At 48.2% G+C, this 23,579-nt stretch overlaps 1 protein-coding gene across 1 annotated transcript; it reads right to left on the bottom strand.

The window, feature by feature from the left end:
• Positions 1-8,352: 8,352 nt before the first annotated feature.
• Slc22a14 (solute carrier family 22 member 14) lies at positions 8,353-23,089 on the bottom strand. The gene is given in 10 exon segments (XM_055601550.1): positions 8,353-8,569; positions 9,114-9,314; positions 10,670-10,778; positions 12,041-12,255; positions 12,498-12,592; positions 12,827-12,947; positions 20,164-20,332; positions 21,166-21,320; positions 21,515-21,618; positions 22,577-23,089. Coding segments are annotated over 10 exon segments (1,899 nt in total).
• Positions 23,090-23,579: the final 490 nt, after the last annotated feature.

Here is a 23,579-nt window from a genome sequence, read left to right on the forward strand (position 1 = left end):
ATGTCTCCATGCCCCTATGTTTCCATGTCTCCATGCCTCCATGCCCCCATGTCTCCATGTCTCCACACCTTCATGTCTCCATGTCTCTACATCTCCATGTCTCCATGCCCCTATGCCCCCATGTCTCCATGTCTCCATGCCCCCATGCCTCCATGTCTCCATGTCTCCATGCCCCTATGCCCCCATGTCTCCATGTCTTCATGTCTCCATGACATACCTGCTTACTACATGAATGCTGGGAATCAACTCAGGTTCTCATGCTAATAGGGTAGACACTTTACTGGCCAAGATTGTGCAGTTTCAAAATTGTATCCACCTGTCTACAGACTGATTCTGTTAGCTCTTTCAAGTGCTGTATTTATTAAATTCTTTTTAAATTGTTATTTACATTCATTTAATTTTGTGTATACTTTTTCTCCATTATTGGGCTTTTAGTTTTTTTCTTTTTTTAAAGGGAAAGAAAACCTTGTTTTTCTTTTAACTGTTTTTATTCCAGATATTTTTATGTGATAAGAAACATTCCTTCAGAATAATGCAACCTCACCCCCAGAGTGTTCTTTAAACAGACTTTGAATGGTTTTCTCATGCAGTCTAAAGCCCAGGAACTTCTAGACCCATGAAGAAAGCCATTTCGTTAAGATCAGTTAAAACTGGTAATATCCTAATTTTGCCCCTCAGATCTTTCTATTTAATGTTTTGACCCCTTGGACTTTTTAATTGAACTTTTTGCATAATATATTTTGATCGTATTTATTTCCCTCCCCCAACTCCTCCTTACCTACCCAGTTTCATGCTCTTTAAATCCCTGGAGACTCCCCTGTCACCTGGAAGGGCAATCCCACTCAACCAGTCTGAGCTGATTTAGCTGGTCAGAGTGCTTCAGCGAGAAATCCGGGCGGCACAGCGAAGCCAGCATGCGGGTGACTTCACATACTTGGACCCCACGGTCTTTGAGCCCACCTTCCAGCGGCCTTTTCCCAAGGAGACATCTAGAGCAGACATCTAGAGCGTGTCCTGTCTGGGTCTTACAGCTGTCAGGGCGCTGAGGGAGGGATTTTCCTGCCCTGAGTGAGATGACCCAGCCTTGGGCCATCACTCTGCAGCTAGCCCCATTTCTAAGGCACTCCATGTTTCCAGCTGTTAGGGCGTCCCCTGATCTGAGCACAGTGCTCGGTCCACTACTCCTGTGGTCCAACCTTTCCCCTCCTTAGATTTAGTGCGTTACCGGGCCCACAGCCAAGGACCCAGGGCTCCTGGACTAGGGCAAAGGTTCTCTGTAGCCTGAGCTCAACCCCGGTGAGCCTGTTGCTTTCCTTGTTAAAGTGTGGACTCTGGCCTCAGATATCAAGCAAATAACTATGCTGAACTGTGATTCCCTTCCTTGGCCTGTTACACAACCCTGAGCTCTGGGCCCATTTCATTTCCAGACCTTTGGGGGGTAGGGAAACCCAGGAAAACCTGGTCATCTTGCCCCCCCCCCCATGATGAAGAAGCAGTAGGTCTTCTCCAGGTGTGAACTGACATGGCCTCTGCTCTCCCTGCCACAGGAATCAGGACTGATAGCAGTACTGACGAGGCAGGAAGCAGCAGCTCTGGGGACTATGAGACATCAGCGCTTAGTCTGGGGCTCAAGGGCTCCTCTGCCTTTCTCCCGTCTGACTTTCTAGTCTCATCCCCCTGCTTCTCGCCTGGACTCTCCTCCTTCAGCCTGCCTGCCGACTTCCCTCTTCTCCACCTGTTCTGTCCCCGGGTAGAGCAGTCCCCTTCTAAACACATCCTCACAATTGGGGCTCTGCTTTTCTAAGCTCTTGGGCTTTCAGCGAGGTCTCTTCCTGTCCTTCGGGTACCTGTGTGTCTCCGTGAGGTGAGGCTTTTCCATCTGTCCTCACCGCCAGTCTCTGGGGCACCCCAGCCTTTCCCAGTATACCTGGCGCTCAGCAGCTGTTTGATGAAGTCGGAGACACAGCAGAAGGTGACAGCAAATGTATAAGGCAATTAGGGGAACCTGTCAGGCGTTCACCAGGATTCATCTGCCTAGAAGATTGCTGCAGAGCATGGTCTGAGCACTCAGTAGTTAGGCTGACTGCACACCACAGCCATGTTGGGACATGCCTTCCTGGAGGTTCTAAGAATCTTACACTCATGGTTGTGAGCCTAGCCTTTACTGGCTGAGCCATCTTTCTCCAGCTCTGTTCTAAGGCTCTTAAGAAAACCTGGACATAGCCCCAGCTCTGAACTTGGCAGTGCCTTTAAGGCCGGGCACTGGTGCTCAACCCAGAGTCATCTGGAGATGGGCAGCTGAGGTAGGCACTGAAAGGCTCTGGGACTAGCAGCCTAGGTCCTTCGGGCCCCTGCTGTCTCTTAGATCCTGTTTCTTGTCAGGTGTGGCTACTAGCCCATAGCCAGGCCCTGGCTGATGTGCAGTGTATGATTTCACCTGTGTCCCAGTTGGAAAATCACCCAAGTCTACATGCGGAGACTGGGGTAGCCAAGAGCCAGTCAGCTGGCCCTTTGCTGTCTACTGTGTTCTTGTCTTACTTGGGACAGCAGGTGTGGGGACTTGAGGTATCAGAAGGGCAGGAACTCTGTGAGTTACTCAAAGGCTACGGACTGTGCACGTAGATTCTGAGTCCTGAACCTCCAGGACACCCACATCACAACCGGACCGTCCTCTAGCCTTCGGGATTCCAGCTTACCTGTGACCCCCTTTGAGAGTGTGTGGGGTCTGACTGCCAATTTAGAGTCCAAGCTGAGACTCTACAATCTTCTCACTTCGTAGGACCTCAGTGTACTGCTCTATAAAAGGGATCAGGTGACTCAGATGTATGGGTATTTGAGAGGATTTCCGGAGGTCACAGCCATAGCGGACAACATGGAAGTTTTCATGTGATGACGCTGCCAGAGGGCTCTCAAAGCAGAAAGTATTCAGTTAAGGTCCTCTCTCCTGGCCACCGGGCCTTCCTGTCAGCCACCCAGCTTCCTTGTCTACACTAGCCACACCTCTCTTTGATGTCAGCTTCTTTATTGCTTTAAAGGAATTTTTCTGTCGTGCCTGGGAGTGCAGAGAACCAGAGATGGCTTTTGGGTGTGCAGGCCACACTGTGAGGACCACTGGGAGCCTTAACAGCACCTGTCAGTCAGCAGGATCGGCAGCGGGCCCTGGAGGTTGTGTGTCCTTGGTGTTAGGGTGAGGCAGTGCTCAGCTGCCCTGAGTTCTGCCTGGCAACCTGCTTACTAGGCCTACCAGATTACTCCTGGCATTCCCCAAGGGATCCCCAGCTACCTCACGGCTTGCCACCCACCCCACTTTCCTTGGGGACTCCTTTCTAGGGCCTAGCTGCATGCTCCTCTCCCTTCTCTCTCTGCACAGCTTCTATGTCCAAACACATCTCAGAAACTTGAGCCTTGAAATGTTACTCACCTGATGGAGAATGAGCAAAGATGTGCTGCAGTGTGGCCATCCTGCTTCTTTTATAACCAGCTAGAGTTGCCCCAGAGACACCTTAGTCCTTTCCAGGAGTACATGCTCAGTGACTTATGGAGTTCCCAGTGAGCCCTATACCTCTTTCAGAATTTTTAGTTTAATTTTATATTTACCGTTTTAGCTTACTTTTTAATTGTATATATAATTTTATTATGTTTTATTAATTCTTCTCTCATAGATTACATTCTGACTGGCTTCCCCTCCCTCCTGTTCTCCCAGTCCCTGCCCCTGACCTCCCTCTCCCCAAGATTACTACTCCTCCATTTCCCTTCAGAGAAGAGTGGGCCTCCCAGGAATGCCAACCAAACATGGCTTATCAAGATGCATAAGACTAAGGCTGGACAAGGACAGTACAGTAGGAGGAAAATGGTCCCCAAAACAGACAAGGGAGTCCGAGACAGCCCCCAGTCCCACTGTTAAGAGTCCCACAAGAACACCAAGCTACGCAAGCATGACGTACAGTTCTTTTCTATTTTATGGACAGGGTCCGCTGCATTCTATAGCCTAGGCTGGCCTGGAATGCGGTTCACATCGGGTCATAGCTTCCTGCATCCACTCTCCATGTGCTGAGATTATAGGCATGCTATGTTACTCTTCAATTTGAAATTCTGAACGATATAAAATAATATCAGAGATAAAAATATAGAGGGATCATTCTGTATTGTAGAAGAGACAACCCCTAAAGTGTGTTCAGACAGTCTCCTTTCCCCTGGCTGTGTTGGCTGCTTTCATGGTTATTTAAGTCTCTGCAGTGTACATTTCTAGGACTTATAGGTGTCCCTTTCTAAGCCTGTGTCTTTTTTTTTTTTAATCCCAACTAGAGTTTCTCCTCTCTCCCTTGCTCCCAGGACCCCCCTCATCTCCATCCCATCCACTCCTCCTCCATTTCTCTTGAGAAAGGAGCAGGTCTTGCCTGGATATCCCCAGCCACAGCATATCAAGTTGCTAATGGTACCTTCCTTCCTGTTAAGGCCAGATGAGGCAGCCCAGTAGGAAGAAAGGGTCCTAAAGGCAGGCAACAGACACCCATGTCACATCATTTCACTTTGAATAGCTTTCTTCTTTTATTTTTTTAAAGATTTATTTACTACTTATACAACATTCTGCCTGCACACCAGATCTTACTATAGATGGTTGTGAGCCACCATGTAGTTGCTAGGAATTGAACTCAGGACCTTTGGAAGAACAGCGAGTATTCTTAACCTCTGAGCCATCTCTCCAGTCCCCACTTTGAATATTTCTAATGAAATTCCTTAATCGAAAAAAATTAATACAACATATTCTGATTGTTTTTCCCCTTTCTCAATTCCCCCCCATCCTCCCCACTTCCTTACCTGCTCAATTTTATGTTGTTCTTTCTATTTCAAAAAACAAAGCAAACAAGACACGAAGAAGCAAAAGCAAGAAACACACAAAACCCACACACAAAAAAGCAAAAGACCAATAAGAAAAAAAAAATGACATGACAAAATTATGAAACCAAAAGTCCAAATACTGCTGAGTCCATTTTGTGCTGGCCAAGTACTTCAGGGCCTAAGATCTGCCCTGAAGTGAAGCTGGTATACCCAAATGAGATTCTGCTGAAGAAAACTGATTTTCCCTTTGTTGGTTAGGGGGCTTATTAGTTAGGGTGGCAGCTCAGATTAACTCCATTCACCTTTTGTGTCTTAACCTGTCCAGGTCTGGTGCTTGTTGCCATGGTCTGCGTTCATGTAAGCATCGGTCCTGTTGTATCTGGAGGATGTGGGTTCCCTGGAGACATCTGTATGTAACCTCTGGCTCTTATATTTCTACCTCCTCTTCAGCTTAGGCCCCTTAGCCTTAAGGGGAAGGGGTTTAATGAAAGCATCTCATTTAGGACTGAGTGTTCAAAAGTCTCACCCTCTGCACACTGTCGAGGTGTGGATCTCTGTGTTAATTCTGTTCCTGAGAAAAGGCCTCTCTGATGAGGGCTGAGTGAGACACGGATCTATGTGATATACCAATATGCCATTGTGAGTTATTTTATTGCAATTTCCTTTAGTAGAATAATAGTATTAGGTTTTTCTTAGGCTCGTGACTTATCTAGTCTGATTCTTGGCCACATTAGCAGTGTCAGTTCTGGGCTCCAGTTCATGGACCTTGAATCCAATCAAGAGAGTGGTTGGTAACTTCTAGAATGATCTTACCACTGTGCACTAGCAGGGAGGTTGCTCTTGTAAGTTTTAGGGTTTGTAGGTGGAAGTTTGATGAGACTTTTCTACTCTGGTAACGTTCAGAGTATTTTCCAGCACCATGAACACTAGCAGGGAGGAAGCTTCTAGCTGGGCATCAGCTCAGCTTCCCCGTGTTCAATGACTAAGTAAAGCTTGTCTTAGTGTCTTATCCATCAGGTTACTAAGAGTAAGAAATAGCCTTGGCAATAGCCTGTGGTATTTAACGTTTCCATGGGGTCCCTTTGGCCAACAACTCGCAAGATGTAGCCACTTCCTGGTATTGGAAGTTTTATTTGGTGGTGTAAAAGGTTTGCTTCCACTTACGCATTTTAGGAAGCTTCTACTGTACTAAGTGTCTACATAGTTTTTTAAATGCCCTGTTAGCTGTTCCTACCCACATTCCCTCCTTTACCCTTCTTTTTCATCTACCTCCCTGTTTAATCCTATCCTAGTTTCTGCTCTGTCTCTTTGTAACACTATATTCTATTTTCCCTTTTAGGAAGGTTCATCATTGCTTCACTGAGACTCAACTCTCTATTTCTTGCTTGTTCTCTTCTTCTTTTTTCTTTTTTCACCTTCGCAGTAATTTTTGCTTGCAAGTTCATTTTCTCTAGGAAGCTCCATGAGTGTGTACTGTTTTGATGATTTCTATGACTAGATTCTGCCCTGGCTTCTTCCAAGACAAGAATATAGCTCAGGGCATCTTTAGTGGGGATGCCAAGTTCTGGGGTCTTAGCACTCACGGTAAGTCCAGCAGTGTTCCGACATGACCTCGTCTTCTTTGATCGTTTGTCAGCAGCATCTTGTGTAAGGAGTAGGATGGGAAGGTGACAGTTTAGGAGAAGCTGGGGTAACTTTTGGGCTAACACCTTGGAAGTAGTAGATATATACCAGGCCCTAAAAAGTACCTATGAGATGAGTCCACAGATCCAGTAGCCAGTGACAAGGAAAATGAGCTCTGGCATCCACAGGTGTCTGCAGCACTCCTTGTGTCCATGGACACACAGAGTCAGCCCACTGGTGAACGTGTTCAATACTGTTTGTTCTATCACAGAATCATGAGACTTGTGGAAGATAGAACTTACTGACAATGTATCAGTTCATACACTGACTACACTAAGACATCTTGGGTAATAACCTGTTTAAGAGCCTGTCCTGCCTTCAGTGGTGTGTAAAAACCTGTCTTGCCTTCGTGAAAACAGAAGGCTTTTTTTTTTTTTTTTTAAATCATTGCACAGCTCCTAGAGTTATATGAAAGCTTACTCTTTAAAAGTTCATGATCTTGGGGCTGGAGAGATGGCTCAGAGGTTAAGAACACTGGCTGTTCTTCCAGAGGTGCTGAGCTCAATTCCCAGCAAGAACATGGTGGCTTGGCTCATAACCATCTATAATGAGATCTGCTGCCCTCTTCTGGCCTGCAGGTGTACATGCAGACGGAACACTGTATACATAATAAATAAATAAAATCTTTTTAAAAATTCATGATCTTCAACCAAAATGGGCAGGAGTGTAGACCATGAAGCAGGCATTGACTCTCAATCAAAATCAACTTGATAAAGAAGAGATTTATTTGGCTTATACTTCTAAGTCACCATCCAGCATGGCTCACTCCCTGGCTCAAGCTTAGCTTTACATACACCCAGTACCCAGGGGTGACATGGAGACTGGGCCCTCCTCCACCAATTCATAATCAAGACAATCTTCACGGACATGCCCACAGACCAATCTGATCTAAGCAATTCCCAGATGGAGGTTTTCCTTTCAGACAACTCTAGGCAGTGTCAAATTGACTAAGTAGGAAAGTTACTTTCCATTCACTGTGATAAAAATAATTTAATTACAAAAACAACTTAAAGGGTTACAGTTTATCATGGTGGAGACCTTAAGACAAGAGAAAGGGATGGAAACGCAATGGTCACTTCTCACCTAATGTTCCTCTTTTTGTGCAATCCAGGACCCAACTCAAGGAATGGTACAATATACCTCAACTAGACTGATGAAGATAACCCCAGGAGGCATGCCCAGAGACCCACTCCCTGATGAGTCTATATGGTGTCAGGTTGACCAAATATCCCAGGGACTTTTTCTTGGAGTGGTAGAAGTCAGCAGTCAGCTTCACTGGAGCTATCAAGAGGGCCTCTCCCAGCATAAAGCCTGAAATGGGTAATCTTCAGAGCCATGCTGATTTGGAATATCAAGGAGAAGAGTGGGAACGCCCCAAATCATGAGAGAAATTCCTATTAATCTTTCACCTTTCATCTAAACCCTGATGATTCTGTCCTTGGTCTGGCTTGAGCTGATAGCTGGGCTAGAAGATAAGATTAGGACCCTTGTTCCATCTCTGGACCTCAGAGACATTTCCCACCCCACCCCCACTCCATCCAGAGAATCCCTGAGAATTTAGCTGAAGATCCTGAAAAGCCTTGCTTGTGTATTGACCACCACCCCATGCCCATCTAGCCGCAGCCTCTTGGTTGCCATGACACAGCCACCCTTGACCTAACCATATCAAGACCAACATGATATTTTATTGGAATGAATGACAAGTTAGCTCCTCCTTCAGAGGGGACTATTTTGGAGGGCCTTAGAGAAGGACAGATTCTGTCCACATGCCAGACTGGGTTTAGAATTAGAGGCCCCACACTCACTCACTAGACTCCAATCCAAAATGTTTTAGGGAACCTGGTCCTCAGGTTGCTGGACAGGGCAATTCCCTGAGGCTGAGTTTTTCAAAGGCTGTGTTGAAGAACCTGCTTCTGATTCTGGAGTCGTCGTGTTGACGGCAGTATCCTTTACCACATCGCACATATCAGACATGGACCAGTCAGAGAGCATCACTGTGCCAACATCCTTGCTTCTTTTCTTGAGTTCGACAGAATCCTTGTGGGTGCTGAGAAAAATCAGGAGATGCCTTCAATCGTGACTTCTTCCGAGACAGGGGGACCCTTCCTGCTGTTCTAGTTGCCCAGCAAAGCTTGGTCATGGGTCCAGGAGGAGCCCTGGCTTCAGGATCAGACTGACTCCGTTTCCCAACCCCTCTCTTTCCTGTAACTTTGGAGTGTGTCCCACCATCTCTGTCACTAGCTTTTCCCACATAATGCCACATGCTGGACCTCTTACAGTGTGGGCTTAATCTTCTCAAAAACCCTTTGGGAGAAGGCAATCTACTACTGCATGAATTTACCTCAGTTTTCTCATCTCCAGGGACAATGCCTCAGTCCAGATAGGCATACAAGGCAGGACAAAGATAGGCTCTATAGGCAAGGAAAGCCAAGCGGAGGGACAGAGCTGGCGAAGCCTAAGCTGGACCCAGGCATGTGGGGAGACAGCTTTGAAGAGGGAAACCCTCACGCCACAGGCCCTCTTGTCATCAGGATGGGACAGTGTCTGGCGTACTCTAAATGCCCAGAGCGTGAGACAAGGAGTCACTGCACGTCTACCTTGAACTGTACTCTATGCTGTCACGAAGAGGCTGGTTCTCTGTTTCTGGCACCAGAGAGAAGAAGCACAAGGCCAAGACACAGGAAAGACAGCAGAAGAAGATGGGCAGCTGGGATTGGATCTGTTTGAAGATGGCCAGCGACGAGATGGCCCCAGCTGCCCAAGACAGAGACACCATTCCCAGACCCGTTGATCTGAAAGTGAGGTTGAGAATTGCTTTAGAAGACCTCTCGGGCTGAGAGGCTGGGAGCAGTGGAATGGAGAAGCTGCTGAAAACCACACACTCTGCTGTTCACCCATCTGCAGCCCAGCATTTGACCTTGTAGACCCTAGTCTGTCATTGACCTGAGAGCTTGCTGCTTCTCCTGGATTCCCTTCTCGGGGACTGGGAGTGAGAGAGACACTAGTCACACATGTCCTGCAACAGTATGTGCTCATGTGATCAAAGATGCAGGCCAGAAGCCGGAGCAATAGCACTGCTATCACCAGGACCTCTGTGGGGGAAGGGGCACACCCAAATACATCCCAGGCATCTGGTATGAGCTGCTTAGTTTTGTCAACCTGGTACAGTTAGAGTCATTTGGGAAGAGAGGACCTCAGCTGAGCAAATGTCCCCATCAGAACTTGGCCTGTGGGCAAGTCTCGGGACATTTCCTTGGTTGATGATTGACATGGGAGGGCCCACATGACTGTGCAGCGCCACCTGTGGGGAGTTACGGGAAAGCAAGCAGGGCAAACCATGAGGAACATGCCAGTAAGCAGCATTTCGCCATGGTTTCGAGTTTAATCCCAGGTCCCTGTGCCGACTTCCCTTCACGCAGGTAAGCTGGAAGGTGAAACAAACTCTCCTCCCCAAGTTGCTGTGATTCATGCTGCCTATCACAGCAATAGAAAGCAAACCTGGGCATGGTGCAGGGCAGAGACTGGAGTCAGACCCTGTGTTTTGGTTCTTATTCTTTGTCAACCTGACAAAATCTAGAAGCACCTGGGAGGCTGGCCTCTAAACATGATGGTAAGGGGTCAGGTTAACTGACATGGGAAGGCTCTCCCAGTGTGGGGCCACCGTTCCCTCGGCCGGGACCCTCGACTGTGCAAGCGGAGAAGGACAGTGAGCAGCGCATGCGCACACTGCCGAGTCCTGACTGTGGTGTGGCGCGGTCAGCTGAATCAAATCCTTCTGCAGCTGCCCCATGATCATCTGCTCCCTTCAACCGCAAGCAGGATAAACTCCTTTTCCCTGAAGTCGCTCTTGTCACGGTATTTCATCACAGTGACGGGAAAAGAAACTAAGCTGTTCCTTAGTCTAAACTTCAACTCTGCTGCTTGCTATGTATGGCCTAGAGCAAGAGCTTTCCATGCCTTCAACTTTGTCAACTGAAAAAGGGCCAGCCATGGCATCTGGGGTTTGTCTTTTTTGTCTGTTGGGGAGAGTTGAGTGATACAATCCAGGCAAACCATGTTCAACGCTATAGTTGCTTCCTGGCAAATCAAGTGCTCAGTCTGTCACTGTCCCATCCCGCCGTTCCCCACTGGCCCAGCAGACTCGTACCTGAGGACAGTGGGGAGGAGTTCGGCAGTATAGATGAAGAACACGGTGATGGTGGCGGCCAGGCTAAACTCTCCCAGCACGAGCACCAGGATTATCGTTGACTTGAGCTCTGAGTGAAGACAGCACAGCCCTGAGTCTTGGACCACCCCACCTTCAGGGCCCTCCAGCCTTCTCTCAGCCCCTCATCAAAGGCTGGCACACCCCTCATTTGGTCACCTAGCCAACAGACTCACACATTCATCCAGAGGAGAGTTGATCTGCATGGATCCAGACAGTCCTGAACTTGGACAGGGCTTGGGGCTGGCCAAACCCTTTTTTTTTTTTTTGGGGGGGGGGGGTCTCACTGAACCAGGAACTCACTGATTCAGCAGTGACCGGGCAGCAAAACCCAGAGATCCCCCTGCCTCTTTCGCCCCACGATGCACTCTGTGGTGTGTGCTGTCCTGCTGGGATTTTTACATGAGTGCAGGGAACCCAAAGCCAGGTTCTCCTGGGTATGCAGCAATCCCTCCACCAACTGAGCTATGTCGACAACCCTCAGGCCTTTTATCTCCCAGTTTCTTGCCCACATGTGAGATCTGTAGACATGTCGGCTTGATTCGTGCTCTGCTTTACAACAGCAACAGCGCCGGCGATGGGCGGCGAGCTGCAGGAGCCCAGAAAAACTTCTTCGCTTTGTCGTAGCGACTTAGTATCTATGAGCACCTGGGAGGTGCTGAGGGCCACATCAGGAGGAAGAAGGGGACTCCTTCGGGTGGATGTGCATTGTAGCCTTCCTTAGTGGGCACTGGTCATGGCTGGGCCATGGCTCTGTGCACTCCAGCCTACGCACTGTTCATTGCCCAGGGATCTTTGGAATGCTGAAATAATGCTGAGTACCAGGATCCAGGCAGTGAGTCCCTGAGAAAGGCCTCTGAGCACTATAGCCACAGGTCCAGGTCACTACTATACCAATTTTCAATGACTACATTATCATAAATGGCACCGAAAACAGTGAATACTTGCTAATCAAAGGCTGCAGGTGAGAGGCAAGGCCTAGAGAGCACATTTTTTTAGAAAAGAGTTTTGTCACCATTTCCTCTCATTTAGCCACTAGACCTGCTTCTGGTGAGGTTTGGAATAGGGTCGCAGAGGCTGTCAGCCCTCACACTCAAGGATAGTTGTTTTTTTTTTTTTTTTTTTTTTTTGGCATGAGTTCCTCTCTCAGGTCTCTGAATGTGGTATGACTTAGGGGCTGGGCCCTAAGGGAGGACAGATAGCATATGCAAGAAGCCAGTTCCTGCATGCTTAGCTGGCTGGCCAAGACCAGAGAAGCTAGGAAAGCCTTGAAGAAGTGAGAGGTCTGGAGACTGCCTTCCTTGCATGCTGTACCTTGAGGGAGGAAAAGGAGAAACACACACGCAATGGTAGCTAGGATGAGACTCAGGTATAGGCTCCACTTCCTGCCAAAATTCTCCAATAAAACAATGCAACACAGCCGGGCTGGCATCTCCATAATGCTGGGTATCACTTGTCTGTAGTACAGGTCGACCCCAGAATCTTTCATCTTGAGGCTCAGTGTGAAGTAGATGTAACTGACAGTAAACCTGGGGTAAAACCATGGGAGAGCAAGGGAGAGAGAGGAGGAGGAGGATGGAGAGAAGGAAGAAGGAACAGAGAGGGGAGGAGAGACAAGAGAAGAGGAAGAGGAGGGAAGAGAAAGAAGAGGAGGGGGAGAGGAGGGAGGGAGGATTGGGTGGCAGGGTTGAGGCCATAGGCAAAGAGGTGTCAGGCAGGAAGAACACAAAGACTGGAAGACACAAACTCCATGCCACCCCCAGATACTCACCATGAGCAGGCCATGGCCAAGACCACCCGGAAGAGGTTCTGGTTGGTGTAGAAGTCCAGAATGGAGGCCTTCTTCACCTTTCCCTTCAGCTGCAGCTACAGGACAGCAAGACCAGCCAGAGCAGAGAGATCCCAAGCTTGTTCTCTGCCCACATGCACAGAGCGAGGCCTGTGCCTCCCCCCAGGGCCAGACACTTCCCAACCTTGCCCTGGCAAGGCTTAGTTTTGTTGTCATCATTCTGAAGCAGTAGACTGAGGTCCCACTGAAAGGGTAAGGGAAGAGTTTTCCACGGTCTCCAGCCCTAGCCTCACTCTGGCCTGGTCCCTTACCTCGTTCAGTAGATTTGAAGGAATGGTCTTCTTGTTCACCTTAGCTGCATAGCACAACACCTCCTTGGCCTCTTCCACCTTCCCTTTCACCATCAGCCACCGTGGGGATTCTCGGAGAACCCTGTGTGATCCATCTCTGTCTTACCCCAAAATTCCGGGATTCCCCAGAGACCAGTGGCTCTCCAGCTGAGATGCCTCACCTGTGGCCATCCATATCAGCATGTGCCCAAGGGACCCTGAAGGGTACCACCAACCTCAAGATGGCCTCTGCTCCAGCATGGCAGCCAACCCGTCTCACCTCGATCCCACAGCCTGCACTGCTGCTCAGAGGTAGTACTCAGCCACTTGGTCCATTTGCCCTGTGCTCTCTTTCACTACCTCTAATCACCTCTAAGCTCTTCTTTCCTAGCTCAAGGGCATGCCTGAGCATCAACCTTCATGCCCACTCTGTGAGAACTAGAGTGTAGCTATTTCCTTCAGGCTTGGCATGACCATGAAGCTGTACAGCTATGGCAATGCTGCGCAAGCATGCTTGGCACGCAATTGTAGCAACAAGATGAAAAGAACGAAGCCTGCAACAGTTAACCCTGAAAGTGGCAATAGGTTGTTAAATGTTCCAGTACTGCTCCCTTCTACCCACTGCTTTACAGCAGAGGGGTCTGAGAAATGCTGAGGCATGTAAAAGATGTGACATTTTTTAAAAACTGACCAAGGGCTTGGGTACTTGGTAAAGCACCTGTCTACAAGAGGCCTGCCTCTGAGAGTGTAAAGAATGGCAATAAGCTCATGTATTCGCCAAACTAGACTTGATGAATCTTTGGTTTGCTGGTCTTCTCATACCTGGGGGTGAATTAATATCTTATAGCTCTAGGGAAAGTATACAGTAGTTGGCTCTTGTGCCACAGGGACTTGAAGGAAGCAAAGATGGGAGGTGGGCATGGCGGTATACGCCTGGAAACACAGCATTTGGAAGACTGAGACAGGAGGAGTGTTGCAAATTTGGGGTCAGTCTAGACTGCATACGAGAAGTTGGCCAGTTTAGACTACAAAGCAAGACTTGGTTTTTTTAAAAAGCATATATTATGTGAGAAAAAATCAATTTTCAATAAAAGAAAACAGCAACAAACATTAGAGGGCTGTAGAGATGGTTCAGGGGGTAAAAGGGTATACTGCTTTGACCGAGGACTCAGGTTCAGCTTCGAGAGCCCACCTCAGGTGGCCCACAATACCCTGTAGCTCCAACTCCAGGGCATCTGCCTTTCTTTCTACCTTCTGTAGATACCTTCACACATGGAAATGCGTGTGTGTGCGCGTGCACGCGCGCGCGCACACACACACACACACACACACACATTTTACAAAAACAGCAAAGATGACTCAGGTATAACATTCTTGGAAGAAATTCTGGGATGGCCATCTTGCTCCATGTGGTACGGGCTGCATTTCTTCCTTGGTAAATGCGGTCTACCAAATGCACACAGAGATGTCTCCCAAGAGGCTAATGGACTAGAAAACATGTAATCCCTGAAAGTAGCACATACACACAAGAGCCGTTGGAACATGGAGGCAGTTGCATGTCTGTTGCTATGGGTCACAAGACAAAGCTGCCTGCTTACAGGGAACCTGCCTATCACAAATGGAGGTGCTACAAAGGCGAGGACATGTGTGAGTGTTGTCCTTTACAAAAGACCATGATTTGGCAGGTAAATTAAACAAGGGGGAAGGTAGATGGAAATGCTGGCTTGGCATTTTGTTATTGCTGTTTAATGTCTTGAGACATCATAAGGGAAAGATTACAAATGAAATCTTTACTGAAAAGCCCCTTCTGAGATTCAGAACGTTGAAACTAAAGGGAAGGATAGGCTAATGAGGAGATAGAAGATAGTTCTGCGAGTTGTCCCAACCTTAAATACAGAAGGGTGTGCCACTGCTCTGCCCAGGGAGGTCTCTGAAGCCTCATAAACCATAAAGGCTATTAACTCTACCATATGCATACCAAAACAGGATGGTTAGTCTCTAATGCTGAAAGTACCACATGCTCTGAGCCCTGTTTATCGGCATGGCACAGCAGTTACAGAGGCAACCAACTACCTCCAACCTGGACTTGATGCCACACTCAGAGAAGAACAAATACCAATACTCTTCAAACTATTTCACAAAACAGCAACAGAAGGAACATTGCTAAACTCATTCTATGAGGCCACAGTCACCCTGATACCTAAACCGCACAAAGACACAACAAAGAAAAAGAATTTCAGACCAGTTTTTCTCATGAACATTGATACTTGTAAACTGAATCAAAAAAACATATCAAAAACATCATCTACCATGATCAAGTAGGCTTCATCCCAGGGATGCAGCGATGGTTCAATATATGAAAATCCATCGATGTAACCCACTATATAAACAAACTGAAAGAAAAAAAAAACCCACATGATCCTCTCATTAGATTCTGAAAAAGCCTTTGACACAATCCAACACTCCATGTTAAAAGTCTTGGAGAGATCAGGAATACAAGGTGCATACCTAAACACAATAAAGGCAATATATAGCAAGCCTATAGCCAACATCAAATTAAATGGAGAGAAACCTAAAACAATCCCACTAAAATCAGGGAAAGGACAAGGCTGCTCACCCTATCCATATCTGTTCAATACAGTACATGAAGTTCTGGCTACAGCAATAAGACAACCAGAGGATATCAAGGGGAGGAAAATTTGGAAGGAAGAAGTCAAAGTATTGCTATTCACAAATAATATGATATTCTACCAGAAAACTCCTACACCTGATAAACACCTTTAGCAAAGTGTCTGGATACAAACTAAAAAAAAATAAAAATAAAAATCAATAGCCTCTTATATATAAGCAATAAACAGGCTGAAAAAGAAATTAGGGAAACAACACCTGTCACAATATCCATAAATAATATAATATAAAATATCTTGGTGTGACTCTAACCAAGCATGTGAAAGACCTGTATGACAAGAACTTCAAGTCTTTGAAGAAAGAAATTGAAGTAGATATAGGAAGATGGAAAAAATCTTCCATGCTCACGAATCGGTAGGATTGACAAAGGAAAAAAAAAATCCATCTAACAAAAAACAATACACATATTCAATGCAATTCTCATCAAAATTCCAACACAATTCTTTACCAACCTTGAAAGAGCAATTCTCAATTTTATATGGAAAAATTAAAAATCCAAGATGGCTAAAACAATACTGTACAATCAAAGAACTTCTGGAGATATCACCATTCCTGATTTCAAGCTGAACTACAGAGCAACAGTAATAAAAGCCACATGGTATTGACATAAAAACAAACAGGTTGAACAATGGAATAAAACTGAAGACACCAAAATAAACCCACACACCACAGACACTTTATTTTTTTTTTACAAAGATGCCAAAACCATAAAATAGAATAAAGAAAGCATCTTCAACTTCAGCCTCCTGAACAGAACACCAACAGCTCAGGCACTAAGATCAACAATTAACAAATGGGACCTCATGAAAATGAAAAGCTTCTGTAAGGCCAAGGACACTGTCAATAGGACAAAATGGCAGCCTACAGAATGTGAAAAGATCTTCACCAACCCTACATCTGACTAATGTCCAAAATATATAATGAACTCAAGAAATTAGACACCAACAAACCAACAAATTTAAAAAATGGAGTACAGAGTTAAACAGAGAATCCTCAACATAGGAATCTCTAATGGTTGAGAAGAACATAAAGAAATGTTCAACCTCCATAGCCATCAGAGAAATGCAAATAAAAATGACTCTGCGATTCCATCTTATATCTGTCAGAATGGCTAAGATCAAATACTCAAGTGACAGCACATGCTGGAGAGGATGTGGAACAAGGGGAATAGTCCCCCATTGCTGGTGGGAATGTAAACTTATACACTTTGGAAACCAATTTGTTGCTTTCTCAGAAAACTGGGAATAGTTATACTTCAAGACCCAGCTATACCACTCTTGGGCATCTACCCAAAAGATGCTCCACCATACCACAAGGATACTTGCTCAACTATGTTCATATCAACTTTATTCATAATAGCCAGAAACTGGGAATAGCCTAGATAGCCCTCAGCTGAAGAGTGGATAAAAAATGGTGGTACATTGACACAATGTAATACTCCTCAGCTATTATAAATAAAGACATCATGAAGTTTGCAGGAAATGGATGGAACTAGAAAAGATCATCCTGAGTGAGGTGACCCAAGCCCAGAAAGACACACAAGGCGTGCACTCATAAGGAATTATTAGCCATGTAGTGCAGGATAGCCACAATAATTCACAGACCCAAAGAAGCTGGGTAACAAGGAGGACCCAAGGGAGGAAGCGTGAATCTCACTTAGAATGTGAAATAAAATAGACATCTGAAGTAGACGGAGAAAGGAAACTGGGTGGGAAAGGGGGTGGAGAGGGAAACAGGGTGTGGGGATCAAGTGTAGGGAGCGGAGGGCTCAGGAGAGTACTGGGAGAGAGATCAGAAATTAGTGGGTGCATTCCTGGGAGGGGAGAGGCTCCTGAGAGCCTATGAGAGTGACCTGGCTGAGACTCCTAGCAGTGGTGGCTATGGAGCCTGAAATGGCCACCTCCTGTAGCCAGGAGGGACTTCCAATGAAGAAAGGGGTCACCAACTCATCCACAAAACCTTTGTCCCAAAATTTGTCTTGCCTACAAGAATTGTAGGGATAAAGATGGAGCAGATATTGATAGAATGGCAAATCAATGACTGGCACAACTTAAGACCCACCGCATGGGAGAGAGCCAGCTCCTGTCGCTTTAATGACACTCTGCTACACTTGCAGACAGGAGCCGAGCATAACTGTCTTCTGAGAGGCTTCATCCAGCAGCTGGTGGAGATAGACGCAGAGACCCACAGCCAAGCAATAGGTGGAGCTCAGGGAGTCTTGTGGAAGAGTGGAGGGAAGGATTGAGGGAGCCAGAGGGGTCAAGGACCCCACAGGAAGACCTACAGAATCAACTAACAGTTCATGGGGGCATGAACTGGACCTAGGCCCCCACACATATGTAGCAGGTGTGCAGCTTGGTCATCATGTGAGTCCCCTAACAATGGGAGCAGGGCTGTCTCTGACTCTGTGGCTGCCCTGGAATGCCTTCCCCATAGCTGGACTGCCTCATCTGTTCTCAGTGGGAAAGAATGTGCTTAGTCCTGCTGTGACTCGATGTGCCAGAGTGGGTTTGTACCCATGGCGGCCTCCCCTTCACTGAGGAGAAAGAGAAGGGAGTTATGAGAGGAGGTGATGTGAGGGTGGGACTGGGAGGAGAGGAGGAAGAGGGCTGCAATCAGGCTGTCAGGTGATTAAATAAATTAATGAAGAAAAAAAAAAGGAAAAACCAGCCACTTATAAGTTCCCCACTACAGAAGTACCTGAGAACATAGAGGAAGTTCTTTAAACAGTGACAAGAAAACAGGGAAGAGGAAATAATGTAATTATAATTGTTAAAAGGGCCTTTTTTTTTTAAAGGCCAGAATTCCAGCCCCTAGACTCACTGGAGAGTCTGAGAGGTAGAACTTGGCTTTGGGATCTTTGGGGGTGGGGGCGGGGTGGGGGAAATGACCACCCAACAGAGTTGGTCCCACAGTGTGGCCAGCGACCCAGAATCACCATTAACAATGTTAAGAGTGCAGGTCTTTAGATGCCACCAAGGCCTGCCGATGCCGAAACCACTGTTTTCCCAGCGCAGTGATGGAACCTGGAGTCTCGCATATGCTAGACAAACTCTCCAGGACTGAAGTACAGCCTCAGCTCCTATCCTTAGACATCAAGATGAGATTTATTACAAATAAGAGTGGCCAGAAAGAGATGGGATCTTTGCAAGATATCGTCAGTTATCAGGGCAGGATTAGCTGAAGGGATGTGTCTGAAGAAAATTGTGCTCCACTAATGACAGCATGACTCTTAAGCATGCACAACAGTCGGGAGGAAGGAGGAAGAACTCTGAGAGGAATTCTGGGAAAAGAACCAGAGGCTGAAAAAGAAGAAACTGGGAACTTGTCACCAGAAACCTTCTGGCCTTTTTTTTTTTTTTTTTTTTTTTTTTTAGCACTATATACCGTGTTAGTAACACTTGCGTTGAGGTTGTTCATGTGTGTGCAGATACACATGTACACAGGTTATATGTGTGGCAATGTGTGTGCATACATGTAGAAGCTGGGGCCTCAGGAACCAGCCAGTTTAATTTTTGAAATGGTCTCTACCCGGGACCTGGGACTAACCAATTATGCTGGATTGGCTGAGCATCGAGCTGCAGGAATCCTCCTGCCTTTGTCTCCCCAGTGCTAAGCTTAAAAGCGTACAATCCCAACACTTGGCTTTTCGTATGGATGCTGGGGGCCAAACTTAGGTCCTCACATTGGCACGGCAGGCGACTTAGCCACCGCCTCCATCTTTCCATCCCCATATTAATTACATTTAAAAATTTCCTTACAGTCAAGCTCTCCCGGACACACGACAGACACAAGCCACCTGCCCCTCGCGCTCCCTGGGACAGGGGACTGTCAAGGCTGCTCCCAGCTTTCTGCAGAGCTGGAAAGGCTCAGGCCACTCCCACCCCGGTTCTAACTGTCACTTCACCTCTTGCACGTGCCTGCTGTATGGCGCGGGGAGCTTAAAAAGCCAGGCAGGCTGGGGTACAAATCCCAGGTCCCCAGCTCCTCACCCATGTTTCCCATGTACATTAGCTCCACCCTCTGGACCCCTTGTTCTGCCTCCCGATCCCATGAGAGTTGGAGAAGGGAAAGGTGAGCATGCTGAGACTTTAATTCCATTTCCCCCTCATAACTCCTCAGCCTTGCCTCCTCTCTCCTCAGACACTGCTGTTCCCGCCTTGTTCCTCCAAGGTTCCCCACGTGAGCTGTGCCTTCAGAACTCACACCTCTTAGACTCCTGGCTGTGGCTCCCTAAGTTTAGAAATGGCAAATATCTTGACCACACCTCGGCTGACCGCAGACGCTCCTTTCTCTTTTCCCCTAAGGGCGATCCTGGGGGACTCCACTTTCTCAGCTTCAACTCATGGGTCATGCTTCCGGTTCTCCGCCAGTGACCTCACCTCGAGAAGGTGACCAGGACACCCCAAAAGTTTGAGTCTCATCTCTTCAACCCTGGCCTTTGCTTTCCTTGGACCTCTGTCAGTCCTACTGCTCTTCTGAACCTCCCTGACATCGCCTGCAGGTTCTTCCCTGAGGTGGTGAACACCTGTGGCTCCTTCTCACGCCGCGCATCTCCCACCCACTCTGTTCCCCCCTCCATCTCCACCTCTGAGACCCACCCTTTGTGTGCCCGGAACGGGCTTGCTCACCAAACGTTGCAGATGAGGGGAAACATAGGCGTGCCACCCACCAGGAAGAGCAGCCTCCAGTGGGCAATTTTGAAGGCGGACCCCGACAGGAACAAGATCCCTATGGTGAAGAAGCAGTGCTGCAGAATGACGGCTTGGGCCCGGTGCTCGTCCACCAGCCACTCCATAACTGTGCAGGGAACGTGGGAAGAAATCTGCGGTCAGCTCACAGTCCCCGGGCTGGCCTTCCACACAGCCTGCTGATGTGCCTGATCCCTGCTCTCCACAGTTCGGAGTAGACAGAGCTTCCTCAGACACCTCTTGCTTCTAAGTGGTTCCTGCTGTCCCCGATGCCCTACCTTTATCTTCAGCCACACACACCCTCCCTTCTTTTTTACTCTCAGACACTCCCTTGAAACTTCTGCCTAACAAGTGCCTCTCATAGGAGAGGCCTGCGCAGGGCATCTTTCGTGGTCTGACATGTGCTGAAACAAGGAACCACTTGTCTTGGGGTACTTTGACCTCAGTGGCCTAAGGCTGTGCTCTGGCAGGTTCTCACTGAGAGGAAGGAGAGTCAGAGAGCTCCGAGAAAATGGGGGACTGCAGGCATTTGGTTCTAGGTCTGAGTGTATATGAGTTGGAGGTGCTAGCATTACCCAGGCCTGAGAAGAGACCCTAGCTCCTTCTTGCTGTGTGGCCCTGGACAAGTTGGCTAACTTCTCTGAGGCTCAGGATGAAATGAGCAAAGCACAGCCAGGGCTCAAGGTACAGGAGGAGCATGAAGGGGAGCATGCAGGGCACAGGAGACTCCTCGGGAGGGCAAGGGCTGGCACTCCGCTCTGATTCCCTTGCGGCTTCAGACAGCCGGGAACGGTGCTGCTCACTCCTTCCCCACTAAGCTCTGTGGCCTGCTGCCTCCCCTATAGGTTGATGTTAGCCTGTCCATCTCGGGTCGAACTGCCTCCTGGTCCTTCTTAAGTTGTATCCGTTTCCATCCCATGTTGCCCCTCCAGACCCAGTTACCTAGAGAGACACTGCAGATAACATAGCCCACGGTCGCCTGGGCCACAATGAAGCGGAAGAAAAGGTACTGGTAAAAGCTGTTCACAAAGGCTGTTCCAAAGCCAAAGATGAGGAGTCCCAGAAGCGACATCAGGATAGTTGGGTAGCGCCCCAGCCTGTGGGTGTGAGGAGGAGATGCCACCAAGGGCCGCACCCCCCTGGCCAGCCATGGTTGTGCACCTGGGCCAGGCCCTGCATTGCCCCTGGGTTTTGAAGCATCCCCACATTTTCCTCCCCTAGCTTGAGACTCTGAATGCCCAAGGAGGAGGCAGAGCGCCCCAGGGGTCAGCAGGAACTCCAGGAGACTCACTTGTCACTTAGGAACCCAAAGAGGAGAGAGCCTGTCAGGACGCCTGCCAGGAAGACAGTCTGCATGTTTTCGATGTTTGGTTCACTGCCGCACACCAGGTCAAACTGCAGGCGAGACAAAAGCACGGATCCAGCCTCCACACAGAGCCTGCCTTTGGGGGACAGAGACTGAGTGTGGCCCAGACCAGCAGTTCTCATCCTTCCTAGTGCTGGGACGGACTCTTTATACAGTTTTTGTGTTGTGGTGACCGCAAACATAAAGTTATCTTGTTGCTACGTCATAACTGTCATTTCGCTAGTGTTACAGATTGGAACATAAATATCTGATAGGCAGGACACCTGATATGCAAACCCTGTGCAGGGTCCTGACCCACAGCTTGAGAACTGCCGCCTTAGGCAGATGGCACCCAGGGGAAGGGAGTTTTATGTAAAGTATCTCATTCTGTCACCCCAGGGACCTTCTCCAACACCGGGTAGGCCTTGAAGCAAAACCTGGAGAAAGGAGGCAGAGACGTGGGTTGAGAGCTTATTAAGCACAGCCACAAATATTGATCCTGCTGTCCATACGGCTTCCCGTGGACAGATCCATGCTGGAAAAGGCAGAAACCTCCACTCAGGGTACGAAGCCCTGTGAGACATGCCCACCACGCGCTTTCTTTCGTCCATCTCTGACATCTATGCATTCTTTCTGTGGTCGCCTGCTGACCCATGTCCCACATCCCAAGACTCTGCTGCCTCAGCCCAGGTCTGCAAGATGCTGGACAAGGGTTACATACAGCGGCTTGTTGGCCCATCCCCCAGGTGCCTCAGCGTTAGGGTCTTCCCTAGAACAGAAGACAAGAGCCACAACCTGAACAGCAGTTCTCTGGACAGGTGGCAAGCCTGGCTCTAAGCCAAAATGCACTCTAGCTTCCTAGAGTGCTAAGAAAGGCAGGGCCCAGGGATGGGGATCAAGAACCCTAGTTTCCTCCCCCGGTGCGCTCCTGCAGAGGGTGCTCAAGGCCAATCGCTACCTGTCTCTGCCACCTCTTGTGTGATACACAGACACAGGACAGAGGCCTACCTCATTGATGAGAGAGCGCCTCGTGGCGTAAGGATAAATCCACCCGTTTTTGCATTTTTCGGTGTAATTGAGACCAAAATGGATGATCGAGTCTAGATCCCATGACACAGGTATGTAACTGAGGCATGTCAGGAAACTGCCATTGGGTGCTCGGGGCACGGTGAGGTTCAGCTGCTCAGCCTCGGAGAGATTAGGGCCCACTGCCAGGATCCAGCTGGTGTTACAATAGGGCGTCTGGGCTGTCACCATGAAGTAATCAGAAAGCAGGAAGAAGGTTGACAGCATGCTGGGGATGAAGGTGAGAGCCACCAGCCTCCATTGGAATGTGCCAAACACCCCCACGGCATCCAGAATGCTGGCCAGCTTGTCATCCCTCTTGGCATCGACGGCCTTCAATCTGCGTAACAGCATATCCAAGGACCAGCCCTGGGAAGAATGGCGGGTGTCGTGCTGCTGTGTGTTCTTAGAACTCTGGGATGAGGGCACAGGCTTGATGTCCTGTTCCTCTTCCATCTGTTCAGAGAAAAGATGCAGTTCAGTCCCCTGTCACCGTTTCCCTCCATCAGATCCCAGGATGGGAACCAATGGACAGAAAACACCCTCTGCCTTGGATCAATGTGGAGTTCATGGCCCCTTCCTTTCCTTCTAAAGTCCACTAGTTTGTTCAATTCATTCCTTCTGGCCCAGCCATCGTAGTTTTAGTGCAGTGGACCTTTTGGATGTCTTAGAGGTCAGGAGCTCTCTGGCAGCTTCCTCACAACAAGGCACTCACACACTTGAAGCATCCCTGGGACTTCAAAGGTAGCCGAGGACTCCAGGGACCCCTCCTTCAAACAAGTCAACAAATAGGGAAGTAAAATAACCACTGGCTGGGGAGGGGCACGTGGGCCAATGGGCGTGGCTTGAAGCCTTATCCATGAAGCTGAGAAGCCAGGGCTGGAATGTGGAAGGAGTCGGAGACAGACAGCATCATGGAGCCGAAGCGGTGCAGCAGGTGAGAGCA

This window comes from Psammomys obesus, unplaced genomic scaffold (genome assembly GCF_907164565.1).
Source record: "Psammomys obesus unplaced genomic scaffold, mPsaObe1.curated_primary_1811, whole genome shotgun sequence".
Lineage (NCBI taxonomy): Eukaryota > Metazoa > Chordata > Mammalia > Rodentia > Muridae > Psammomys > Psammomys obesus.